This window comes from Malania oleifera, chromosome 6 (assembly GCF_029873635.1).
Source record: "Malania oleifera isolate guangnan ecotype guangnan chromosome 6, ASM2987363v1, whole genome shotgun sequence".
NCBI classification, from domain to species: domain Eukaryota; kingdom Viridiplantae; phylum Streptophyta; class Magnoliopsida; order Santalales; family Ximeniaceae; genus Malania; species Malania oleifera.
In genome coordinates, this window is record NC_080422.1 from 19,677,631 (window position 1) to 19,691,678 (window position 14,048).

General features: G+C 34.5%; 1 protein-coding gene across 1 annotated transcript; it reads right to left on the reverse strand.

The window, feature by feature from the left end:
* Positions 1-3,038: 3,038 nt before the first annotated feature.
* On the reverse strand, positions 3,039-6,016 carry LOC131158126 (cytochrome P450 734A1-like). Its single transcript, XM_058112747.1, has 5 exons — positions 5,649-6,016; positions 5,260-5,477; positions 4,931-5,172; positions 3,998-4,415; positions 3,039-3,786 (listed from the first exon to the last, which is right to left on the reverse strand). Exons 1-5 carry the CDS (start codon positions 5,941-5,943, stop codon positions 3,328-3,330), a joined length of 1,632 nt encoding a protein of 543 aa, XP_057968730.1. The 5' UTR covers positions 5,944-6,016; the 3' UTR covers positions 3,039-3,327.
* Between the last annotated feature and the right edge of the window lie 8,032 nt (positions 6,017-14,048).

A 14,048-nucleotide genomic window follows, 5' to 3' on the forward strand; every position in this document is an offset into this window, starting at 1 on the left:
CATACTAGTTTGATCTTAGGCTTGTGTAATACTGCTACTAGCGGATTGACCTAGGGGATTAATTTTTTAAAATACTAATTCACCCCCCTCTTGGGATTACAATAAAGTTAACACAATGTGTTTAATATTGAAAATCTAATCCCTTTTCTTAAAGCATCATCTTTTGTGGAGCCTTTGAATTCTAACCTTGCAAGTGATCCTACTCCATTATTCACTCCTTCTGAACTTGAAACCCTAAAGTTACCTTTGCCTCCACCTTTACCCAGACCAAAGAACCTTGATGAGATTGAAGAGATCTTGGATGATAAGACAACATTCATACGAGTAGGATCATTCCAAAAGTTCTTCGTCAAGTGGAGAGGCAAGTCACTTTTCGAGAGGACTTGGATTCTTAAAGAAGACCTCCTTCGTCTCAACCCAGAGTTGTATTCCTAGTACATCACTTCTTTTTCTTCAGAGAAAAATTCTTTCGGGCTCGAGAGAGACAATGGGGATCAACATGCCTTACCCATTTCCTACATTGCCTATAATCATCTTTATCCCAGTTGTTACCTCGTGAGAGGTGTGAATGACTGCTTGAACACGTTCCTATGGTTAAGTGTTGTTGAATCATCACCAAGTCCAAATCATTAAGCCTAATTAACTTCGATGACATAATGACTTTTTATTGCATATCTGGTAATTAATGGCATAAAGTGCCCCCCTTACAGGTGTGTCAAAAAAGATGTTTGATAAAAAATCACACACCTTTTGAAATGATAATGTGATTGAGGTGGGGATATTGTGGATTGGTTCTAAATGGATTCATTATGCTAGCCTTCGCTAAATGTGTAAGGATAAGGATAATGAGATAGTCATAAATGTTGTACAAATCATAGGAAGGGGAAAGAAAATGATAGCGATGATCAGAACTAGATTAGAAAAGATAAGGAGAGGGAAAGTGAAAAGATAGAGTTAGAGAAGTAGATGCAATAAAAAATAGAGATAGAGGGATAAAGTGGTGCATATATATGCCAAATCGATAGTTATTTGTCACATTGTGTGAATTGAGTTGAATGTGGTGAAGGTCCATCACAACTGAAACAAATTACATATTTATACACTCCTCAAATCACACTCAGAGTTAATTGTGCCCCTTAACGTACTCATGGTTACGACTCATAAATTAGGACCATTTCTAAGCATTAATGGTCAAATTATCATAGTAACTTTTATGCTTGATGATTTCTTACTTTGTAGCTGATAACTAGCAACTCTCATCTCATGACTAGGTGACCTTTGTTGCCTGGATTTGCAATTAATTGTTTAACTCGCATGGTGAGTGGATGCCTCTAGATGAATGGACAATCTTCCTTGGGATTCCTTAGATGGGTTGGCAATGAATTGTTTGCCTTGCATAGGCAACTGCGAGATGTTCGAGTGACACTCGTCACATGTGTCGCCTAGATGTCATGTCACTATAGTCTTATAGCGACGTTGAGCTATGTGATTCGCCTTTGTTTGCCATGTGCGTGGGTGATTGTCATAGTTTGGCAACAATTACCATATCTCAGGAGGTGTACAGAGACGACACAAACAATATCAAAGAGAAATTGACAAAACAATAAAAAAAATAAGAAATATTTTTATTCATGAATGAGATTTATTTTGATGATTTTTCATATCTAAGCTTATACTTTCAAGTTTCTTAAAAGAAGTCCTAAATACTATAATAGAACACCCTGCATTTTTTTCATTCAATATACATGAATAACTTTATCAATCGATTCAAACAATATCTCTTAAACTATCTTCTCAATCATCTCGTACAACATCTCATCAAAACATAAGCAATTGCTTTAGTCATTCTATATAAAATGTCATGACTTCTTGAACCATTGAATCAAACATCTCATAAGACACCAATATATTAAAGGCTTTCATGCCCACATATTTATTTTCTTCCTCCTTTTCAAAGTATTTCATATATTTTGTAATTATAATTATATAAACGTATGAGGTCTATATTTTAATGAAGGAGTATAGTCAAAAAGTTCTTTTAGGCTTACATAGAATGCTATAAATTAAGCAAATGTCATAGAAATATAGTATATATCTAGAGCAACAAAGGAAAGAAACATAATTTTAAATTTTAAAAGAAAGAAAATCAGGAAAAATTCACGTTAGGTAGATGTGTTTTAATATAAGTAATGTAGGATTGTTATATTCTCTTTTTATACCATCATCATTCGTAGACTATGATTACATAGGAGATTTATGAGTAGATATAAAAGTTGTTGGGGAGTCTAATTTTGTAATTGTCTAACTAATTAGTTATTGCACTTTAGGTTATATCTCAATTAAATCCTAATTCTTAAATGTAATAAGTTTCAAATTGGTCATGATCCAAAATTTATAATTAATTTCTATTATAATAGTAAAAATTAAATATAATAAAATGCGAGTCGTGCACTACATAATAATTTAGTAAATTGCAGAGAAGAATTTTCTATTTTCAAACTTTAAATCTACGTTTTAGAAATGTTTCGATTTGAATTTGTACTAATTTGAAAAAAGAAATATAATACAAAATTATATTAAATTTTTATATAAATTTACCTAAATCTAAAATTTTAAAATTCAAAATTCATACTCTCAAACACAGTATCAGTAACTTTAAGTGAATACAAAATTATAATTATCTCACATCCGCGCAAATTGCATGAAGCAGGTTTTAACACACAATGCACTGTATTTATGAATCAAATTTCCTTGTGCATTTAAAAAAAAAAATGTTCAATTTTCTAAATCAAGAGTCTTCAATGGGAGGAGGACATATTGTACTTATTATTTCTCTCTCTTGAATTTAAAATAAAATGATTAAATAATGCAATTAATTAACATGCCTCGATAGATGACTTTTGGAATTTGAATTTTTCACTCTAAAAAATTACTTTCGCGAGAACAGAGAGAGAGAGAGGGAAAAACAAAACACAAGAAGTAAAATTCAAATTTAATGCTTCACATTAAATTGTGTGCGCTGAGAATCAATCAACTAAAATAAATGTAGAATATTAAAAAATTTTATAACCAAGAACTACCTGTATTTACATAAAACGCAAAATAAAAAATCTTGAGAGAGGATTAAAAGAAGTAAAAACAAACACAAGGAAAATGGGTGAGGGGTTGAGGTGCTAACAAAGCGAACAGTGGTCTGCCTATTTTTACACTTTGTATTGGAAAATTGAAGGAAGGACTAAGGGCACAGCTATTTTTTTACAAAGACGAAGAAATATTGCGTACATCAATGCACATGGAAGAGATGGGTACGTTGCTGCAATGCCGAACTCATGACCCTTGATCTTGGGGCCTGGTGGGGTCCGAGAGTTTGCGAAGGATGATGGGTGCGCCGTATTGTGGCTGAAGGAGCATTAGGACTGTTGGTGCGTGTTGATAGCTTGGTGCGAGATCGAAGGAGAAGCGCCGCAAAATCATGGCCATTGCTAACTTTGCCTGCAAAATCGCGAGGTTCTGCCCGATGCATCTACGGGCCCCAAGCCCGAATGGCAAGAATGCGGTTGGATGCTTTGCAGCTCGACCCACGCCTTGGGCAAATCGGGTCGGGTTGAACTCATTTGCATCTTGGCCCCAAAGTGTTGTGTCGTGATGTATGGCCAGGATTGGTATGAGCAGCTCGGTCCCTTGAGGGATCTTGCATCCTCCCAGTTGCACATCGACTTTGGGCCGTCTGATTGTTGCGACGGCAGGAGGGTATAATCGAAGTGACTCATTCAGGATCATACCCAGCTGCAAAATGGATTTTACAAAAATAACATGAGATAATTTCTCTAATTACTAAAGTACCCTTATGGAGGTTCCCATTGGACAAAATAAATTAGCAAAATTGATCGTTACTGGATTAAGAATTTAATATTAATAAATAGTTTGTTTTTGAGAAGACAAAAATGCCACTGTTGATAAGACGCAAAAGGAGGGAGGGTAGTTATGGTCAACTCACCGTTCGGAGCTTGGCCACATCATCTTTAGTTGGGAGATCACGTGTCCCACACACTCGCAGGACTTCGTCACGTGCCAAATGCTGCCAGTGAGGATGCATCGCGAGGAGAATGGTCGCCCACGTCAGCAAATTCGACGTCGTATGTTTGCCGGCGAAGAAAAATCCCTTGCACTCCTCCACAATGTCGTTGACGGAAATCATGGACGATGCCTTCTCCGCCTCCGTTCCCTTATTCTCCGTCTCTCTCAGATTTGCTCTTATCATCAGCTCCAACAAATCCTTCGGCCACGCTTCCGCCACGTCACTCTCCCCTTTCCCTGAACTGATCTCCCTCCTCCTGTCTATCAGCTCCACCAATGACTTCCGTATTTCTTTGTCCAATTTCCAAGACCTCCGGTTCTTCTTTGTTGGCAAATATCTGCACCACAATCATTATTAGAATGAAACATATCGATTTGACATTGGAAGAAATAAGTATCACAGACTTATATATATATATAGGTCTATTTTTTCAAAATTTTATTTTTTACTGAATTAATGAATGCATAAAATTGTTCCTAGCTCATAATCTTTTGTGTACTTACAATGCACATATAAAATATTTTTTCCTTTCTTTCTGTATCCAAGAATTAATTGTCAATTATTAGGCTTATTCGTAAGAAGATAAAATTTATTTGGATCATCACCTAATAACTTAAACTCTTAAGTTAAATAAGTAATATTTTTATTTTAATAACAAATTAAGATCATTAACTTGAAGGGATCTAACTTCTCTAAATATACTTGGCATGTTCCATTCTTATAACTAAATTTTAGTATAAAATACAAAACTTAATTATCAGATTCGATAATTAATTCATATTTTTCATATTAAATAATAAAATGAATTCAATTTTTCCTTTGTTTTTATGGGCATTGCGCAATATAATATACCTGTAACCAGGGATGAAGACTTTTTGGAAGGACTCGGTGGCGAAAACCATTTGCTGTGCTTGTAATCTGAAAATCGCCCTCCCGTCTTCGTAGCTGCTTCCGAAAGCAGTTCGCGTGACCACTTCTTCGGTCAAAGTCTGGAAAGAGTCGGAAACATCGATTTCCGGCTTGCCGGAATCCGCCATTGCCGACCACTTCCCCAGCATTTCGTTCACGCTTCTGGCCATCACCGGTATCATTAACTACACATGTGCAAAAGCCAGAATTAATTAGCTCATATGCAAATTGTACCTTTCTTTTTTGGGTTTAGTTTTCAATTTTGAACTTACATTGAGGTTTTCCATGTGAAATGTTGGAGAGATGATCTTTCTGTGATAAGCCCATTTTTCCCCTTTGAGATTTATCAAGCCGTCACCTTCAAGCTTCCTCACCAGTGGGTGCGCTTCATACTTTTCATAATACTCAGAAGTGAAGATTTCTCGAATCAGGACTGGATCTGCCACCGTCAGCCGAGGAGTCGGTCCAAACCATATAAGAAAGTTAGCACCTGCAACATTCAAAACACACGCATAATATTATTCCTTATTACTTATTCCATTTAACCCAAAAAAAAAATCAAAACCCAAATCCTAAAAACAGTCGTAAGCCCGAATCTCGAACCATCCCGTTTAACTAGAAATTAACTTAAAATTAAGAAACGGATGACAGAATTAATTACCATAGATTTTCTTCCAGTGGTGGTAGAAGGAGAGAGCTCTGGGGAGAATGTTGTGGGAGAAGAGAGGCATGGGCTGAGAGGAGGCCTTCAGCATCAACCCCACAAGCTCCTTCATGTTCCCTACAAAGAAATGGTAGGGCGGTCCCTTGATTCCCTGCTTCGCGAAGTGCTTCTCAATTCTTCTGGGTCTCCACCATAGATGAACCAGAGCTTTCAGCGCAAACAACAGAAGCAGAAAGGAGACAAGAAGGTGCAGAGTCGTCCTGCAGTAAAAGTGCTGCTGCAATATTTCCATGCTGCCTACAGCTTCTCTCCTAACAGTTTTTAATTCTATGGGGGGCAAAAGAAAAGAAAAAGACAGAGAAAAATGAGCTGAGGAAGGAACAAACTGTTTTGCTTTTTATCCGAACTTTGGTGTGGGTATGGGATGGTATGGAAAGCGGGGTACGTCTTTCTGTTTATTATATAGGAGGGGGAGAGGGTTCACGAGGCCGGGGCCGTAGGGGCCGCCATTGGTGTTTTAATTTTTAAGGGTCAACTAGTGAGGTGGTTTTTGTAAATTTTAATCATTCAAAGACAATATTAAGATGGACACCACACAATATATATTAGTAAATTTCAATCATTTAAAGATAATTCGTGAATTTGTTGTTATTTATTATCTCACTAAAACCCTTTGACACGAAACTCTTGTGCATCTATTAAAGAAAGTCGATTATATGTGAAGACTTTAATTAAGTAGTGTTTAGTAAGAATTTTCGGAAAAATCTCAACACTTAAAATTTTAAAACTTTATATTTGAGGCATTAGAGCATGGAGTATGAGATAGGAAATTCACTACTTACCATTGTGCAAAATAAGTACAATGGGCCTCCAATATTTCCTCCTCTCCTTGTCCGCCTCCTTCTTGGTGTAAGCTAGTCTTCTAATCTTAGTTTTAATGTCATGGAATTCTTTAATTTCACTATATGCAAATTCTTTAATTTCACTATATATGCATATAGTGGAATTAACTAGCCCCCTTCTTGGTGTACCAATAAATATTATTGTACAAGATATTTTTCAGGCTGAAATGACTAGTCTTTTGATCTTAATTTTAATGTCATAAAATTCTTTAATTCCACTATATATATATATATATATATATATATATATATATATATTCTAATTGGCTTTTTTGAGCATTAATTTTGAATTTTGAATTTTGAATTTGAAGTATGACTTGTAATTTAATTTAATTAATAGCAGTATATAACATAAGATCAGGACTAGACCATAAGGTCATTGAGCATTTTGCCTACGGCCCCAAACATATTGGGGCCCCAAAAATTTTTTTTTTTTATTGTTAACATTATTTATGATGACATCTCTTCTCATACTCTTTTCTCTCACTGACGATTGACTTTCCCACTATCTCAAAAGTAAATGAATTTGTATTTTGAAAAGTAAAGTAAATGCAATTTAATTCTTTCTTTTTCAAGTTCTAATGTCTCATGACCGTTTGATACAACTCTTGAAAGTTGAAATTGGCTACATTTATTATGTCTTTAAATAATCTATTGACAATTACACTACACGTAGCTCCCTCACACGGTCTTAGGCGTTCTCTCTCAGTCATTCTCGTCTCTAACTCTCTATTACTCTCATCTCTTTCTCTTTGTCTCTCTCACGCTCTGTGATATTTTCTTTGCACTTCAACATTTTTGATTCTCCAATTTTCTGTGATTTTGCATCTCAAAAAATTAGAAAAATTAATTAAAAAAAAAAAAATTAAACTAAATATAAATAGGTTCTTATTAAAACATTCGCCTAAGGCCTCATATTGTGAAGAACCGACCCTACATAAGATTATATTGCATTGCTATTCTTGTGTTAGTTCAAGACTATAACTTATTTAATGGGCTAATAAAACCCAAATGCAAGTTATTTAATGCTTTCCGATCAAATAACTCCTAATTGATGTCAAATTTATCACATGACTCATGCGAGGTATTGTTCTTTTTAACTTGTAAAGGTCACGGTTTTTCCTTTGAAACATGGTTTACATGGATGGAAGAAGCCAAATCTTGTGATTATGGGTTTTCTACTACTCTCAGCTTCGATTGGAGTTGAGGTAAATCAGCACACCAAACTTTAACATGCTCCTTGACTCCTTTTATTTTAACAATATTCAAAATTGAGCTTGAACTTGCCCATCAATTAAGCCAGTCGAATTTTCTCTTTTTCACGCTTGGCTCATTTATTAAATGATCCTAAATGAATCTTATTCAAAATTTCACCATTTATTAATGAATTTTAATATTAGTTAAACTTGAAATTCTGCATTAATTTTCAAAGAAACATTTTGTGATTCACATGCAACCATACAAGTAGCGTTTTAATTTTTTTAATCCTCTTATATTTTTAAATGTTGAAATGATAAATCAAATCAAATATATGATTAGGAATGACTCGAGAGGCTACTCTTAATGCATACTTGTTATATTGTAACATCAATCTAAACCATAAATGATGACAATTACTGATCATGAAAGTTGTTTAATAACTCATGGGATTTATTGTTTGCTTTTTCTTGTGTTAGTCTAATTGTATGTTTGGTACCAAAGAATGGAGTGGAGTCGACGAAATGGAATTGAATTTGTCCCTTAATTTTTTGAATTTTTTCATTCAAAATTTTATTTTACTTTTTTCAATCTGCATTTCATTTTGCGAACCAAACGTGTGTCAAATGTTTATAAAAGGAATGAGTTTTTTCATCATACTAAGTTCAAATGAGAAAATATGTAAAATGAAATTTTATTTTAAAGGCATTTCTCAATTTAGTGGCACTATGCCAAATAATTTACTTATAAAAAAATAATATACTATTTTTATCCAAAGAGTACATATTTTTGCCATTGAAAATAATCAATTAATTAGCTTATTTCTAGCTGACATATAATTTGTGAACAACATTTAAGGGATGATTACTAATTAAGCAATATGTACAATGAAAATTAAAGAAAAGAATAATCATAGTTAATGACAGAATAGCATGAGGTGTCTATGTGATCTACTTAAATATATTACATAAAGATATGTGAGAGTTGATCATCCATGCCCCATTATTTTAAAAATATAATTGGAAATATAATTTGTATAATATATGGAATGAGCTAATCCACACGTTGACCCTAATCTAATTAATTAGGGAGGTGATTACTTAAGAATGGGAGGATTTGTTCATTATTAGTTGTATGGATGATAGATTACAAAATTCATTGTAGGGTTATTAAGTATTTTTTCCTTTTTTTTTTTTCAAAAAAAAATTCTTTTTTTTTTCATTTTGGAAGGGGATGATTGTTTGCTTAGGCTATAGCCTATCATAAGAAATGTTTTTATGGAACATATTTTCAGAGACACGTGGCATTTATCAACTCAATTATTTGACTTCATAAACTTTGGAACATAATTTAATAAACTTGGGTCCTTCATTATAAAATCCATTTTTGAAAATAAAGTTGATAAAATTATTAATTGAAACAAGCATGCATATTGGTTGGAGAGAGAGAGAGAGAGAGAGAGAGAGAGAGAGAGAGAGAGAGAGAGGGGGGGGGGGGGGGGGAGGGAGGGAGTTCCAATGGTTATGTTTCCTAGCTATAGCATATATCAATGTTCCATAGAGATGATTTTTGGGTGTGTGAGAAAAGGAGGGCACAAGAAAACTTGGTGTTTTGGAAGGTTGCTCTTAGAGCTTTTGCACATGGGAACAAGGCTGTCTAATTTTTATAGCTTCTCTTTTTCCCCTTTCTTTGTATTGGGAGATATGCTTTGGTTGTGCCAACCACAGGTGCCCCACGGAAGGGTCATGTGTACCTCTTCCCTCATCCTGTCCTAATACTCCCAAGACATCTTGGGGCCATTTTCTTCCCAACGGTCCTCCGGCCGGCCGGCGGGGGCCGGGTTATCTCTATTAGGGTTAATTTTGAGATCATTTTGGATGCCCCCTTTTGAATGACACTGAGATAGGTAAACTACCCAGTTGATCCATTTGTATTAAAATTATGAACTGTTGAAATGGCAATGTTATTACAAAATTAAAGAGGGGAGCTGTATAGGTGGGTGTGGTCCAATTAAATGAGGCACTGGGCTTTAATTGTGCACTGTAGGGACTAGGGGATGAAAAATATGTATCTAAAAAAAGAAGACAAAGTCACGTGGGGGACAGAAGCATGAAATTTCAAAGGGGGGAAACCCTAAAATTTCCCTCCTTTCATCTGCATACTCATGTATGCAATTAGGGTTTAGCTAGGGTTTAAGTTTAAAGTTAAAACCCGGTGCATGGGTAGCATGGTAATTACAAAATAGCCCCATGCATCCAAGTCAAGGCGTATCTAATAAAGTCAGTAAAATCGTCAAGTTGACCTCAAGAGGAGTCTGACCAATCAAATGCCTCCTCCTGTCGGTTTCCCTTATGATTTGCTGCATGGCACAATTGGAATTACAACATGAATAAGGAGCTTTGTCCTTTCTTATTTTTATTTATTTATTTTTTTTGAAGAAGGTTTGTCTAAATAATAATAATAATTAATTAATTAATAAATAAATAATAGACTGTAAATCTTGAATTGGATTAATACCTAGGTAGCTAGCTAAGCGAAGTTGTGTTAAAAAAATACCCTACATCCCAGCAAGACTGTTTTTCAACAGTAATCTTAATTTAAAAATTGTGTCATCTTTGATAAGTTGCAGATAATATTCAAATCGAGAAAAAAAAAAAGAAAAGAAAAGAAAAGGAGACAAAATAGAAGATCCGATCTCCGAATAGCAAGTCGGTGTTCAAAAAATAGACCAATTGAATAAGTCCAACGGGAAAGCTAGAAATTAAGTTAGTCATGAAAATTAGTTTTGATTGGACTTTTAAAAAAAAATGAAATAGAATTTTTGGGTGATTTTTTTTGGATATATTAATTCTCTTTGTTTTATTTTTCTTTAAATTAAATGGTGTCAGTGGAGCTGCCGACCAATTGCACTTTTGGGGGTAGGATAAGGATATAGTTTGTCATATTATGAAAGATAGGTATGAGATATGTGTATTATTCAAAACTACGTATATGATAAATGGAAAATTTGAATTGCGTAGAAATTTTCGATTTGGAGTTTAAATTAATGAGCTCAAAGAAAATTAAAATTTTTATATATATTGGTTAAAAGTTGATAGAAAAATTCAAACTAATACGGACAGAGTTCACCTAATCAACTACGTTTGCAATGTAACTTTTTGAAGGATAAAATTAAATTGGGAGATTTATGAGCGAAAACATCAAATAAAAATAATATTAATTGTTAAAACCTATCTCTCGTAACTTGTGTATGTTGTTATTTGTCTTGGTTCGTGAGTCTCGGGATTTTGCTGATAAAGAGTGTCATGAAGATGTCATGCATGGATGCATGCATCAGGAGCATTGAGCTTTTATTTCTTTTTTTCTAACTACGTATTTGATTCAATGAATGGAATCAGATAGAATGAAATACAATTTAAAACTTGATTTTATTTTATTTTTATTTAAATTTTTATTTCATTTTCCCTTTCGTAAACATGAAGTTAGGACAGTAGGCTTCGCTTGTTGAGGTAGAATTTTTGTTTTGTTTTGTTTATTTTTTGATGATGTGGAAACTCCAACCAGCTATGAGTTCTTTGAACCCCCTGGTGCAACCCCAAACTCATGGCGGTAAAATATTGCCACTCCCATCGATGCACCCCTGGTAATTCACTGACGTAATGTCTCGGAGGGCAATCGAATCCATGATCTTAGGGTTTCCAAAGTTACAAGTTCGCCCTTACCAGCCCTTACCACCTAAATAGCTGGCCCGGCTGGGCGTTGAGGTAGAGCTTCTGATGGCGGCCCCTGCACTGATAAAGACCAGTCTCCTGTCATAAAACCTCCTGATTCCCCAAACGCCGGCAGCCTCAACAGCCTTGGTCTGCAGCCATACATAGCATTCTTAAATGTGCATGGTATGGCTGCATGGGTTCCGTAATGGATTAAACATGCAATAATTTTGAGAAGTGAAAATATTTATTTGTTCATTTATTTATGAAAATTTGTTCTATGATGTGCTCAGTCAAATAGGGTTCAATTTAATTTTTTAAAAGAGATATAAAAATGAATGAACATCTCCTCATTAAAACTATTTTTCACCGACGAATGGTTCCCCAATAAGCTTATTTATTTCATGTTCAGTCATGGAGAATAAATTCATTTCTCATTTTAATTCTTTTAATGCAACATTGAACAACTTTGATGGATACATATATATATATATATATATATATATATGTATATAAAAAATAAGTAGCTGGTAGAGATTAATATTATTAAAGGGATCAGAAAGACATACAGTAGGAAAATGGGGGAGGCATTATGCCTATATGACTCCCAAACAAAGCCCATCCCCAGCATTATTGTGAGTATTGCCTCGTTCAACATTCTCCTCAAATTCATCCTGCAATTTAGGGTTTCAAAACCATGCATGCTGCAGACTGCATATGCTTTATTTTATTTTATTTGAAGAGGAACGGCTGTCCTTTATAGCTATGCTGGCCGTACGTACACCCCATAAAAAGCTCCAAAGATTCAAGGAAAACTAATTACCTTAATAATATATTATTATTAACTATTGCTAAATAGTAATGTTAATATTATTTTGGGTTACGTTGGAAAAGGTAAAGACGTGTGATTAAATTAAACCTGGTGAAATGATAAATGTCCACTTTATTTTTTGTCCTTTCAGTTGATATCCCAAATAATATAAATGAAGATGCATTGAAGGTCCAAGGTTTGGATTCGAAATCATCATGTTAATTATAGTTTTTAGGATCATTTAGCGGCTATCACCAAAAGTAAACGCCAAGTACAAATATGAAGCCAAGCATAGTCTGCAGTTTTATTTTTGAAGCATGATTTTGAAGCGGCTGCATTGTTGAACTTGCGTTTATTTCCATCTCCAGCTCACATTCACTTTGGGAGGTTCCCTTTTTCACTCTCGTCTGAGGATATATACGTATATATATAAGCTAGATGTGAAGAATCAAGCAATCAAGTTTTATATTCTAACTGTTAGATATTATCTGAAAAAGCTTAATTAAGGAGGTATAATTTGGTTAATTGTTTGAAGTTGCAAACAAATTTTTAATTTGAATAATAATGTCATTTAATAGCCACGAGTAATATAGTAATTAATTGTTGACACTATATTTTGTCTACGAACAACTTATTGGAAGTAGACTTCTTCCTCCCTTGCCTCACTTTTCTCCATGACTTTCTTACCACTTTCTCCTTATATATATCCTCTTCTATCCCTTTAAACGATTCAACATTGTTGTTGAATGAAATTGAATGATCTTTGGAGAAGTTTGGTAGGCTCGTCAAGGGTTGAATCCTTCACTATAAAAGATAAAATTTATAAACCTAACTAACCCAAGTTCAATAGAAAAGTGAGTAAGTTGCGTGTCGATATAGAGGGACTAAAGTGTAGTTATTTACCACTTCCAGCCTAGTTTACTACAACTTTGTATAAAAAGGGAAAAAAGTGAGATTTTGAAAGTGTTTTGCTAACAACTACGAAAGCATGTAAATCTATATTAACACTACTCCTAAAAAGCAGGTTGTTGACTTTTTGGTCAGATGCATGTTTTGATTATGACAAACCACAGTATCTCATTTGTGTGCTTAGAGTATTTGAGCAGGTTTATATTTTTGTTAGCACAGATGATCATGCAATTTGAAAGTCATAAAAAACACTTAAACGAGCATATCTCGGCGTATTCCATGGAACTGCAAAGGAGCAGCGTATGAAGAATGATTTTTGTTTTAAGTTGTATTTTTACATTTATCTTTCAGGTTTGTAATATTAATGCAAGGTCTATAATAATTAATACATCTACGTGCATGATAGGACTGTAAGCTCAGTAATGTCATAGACGGACCGTAGGATAACCAAAAGACCATAAGTCGACTGACACCAGGTTTTTAGGCTTAATTAAAAAGCATAGACCTTAGATAGACCTTAGGTCCCTACACTTAAATTTTAAACTCAAAATCAGAACTAAAATATAAGCTTGAAAGGACTTCGGGCAACCGAATCGTGTGCGTTGAAAATGCGTCGGTTGACCAAATGTATAGAAAGTAAAAAATTTGACCTAACTTCAGGCGACTAAACCTTGGTGTTGAAAATGCCTTGGTCGACCAAACATAGGAAAAGTTAGAACGTTGACCTAGCTTCGGGCGACCAAACTAAAATGAACTTAATGTTCACGATTGACCGAACTCCTATTAAGGACTTTTCCAATAATTCGGGCGCTTGAACTTCATGTTCAAAATACCCTCGGGCGACCAAACTTGAGGTCAGGCAATTGAA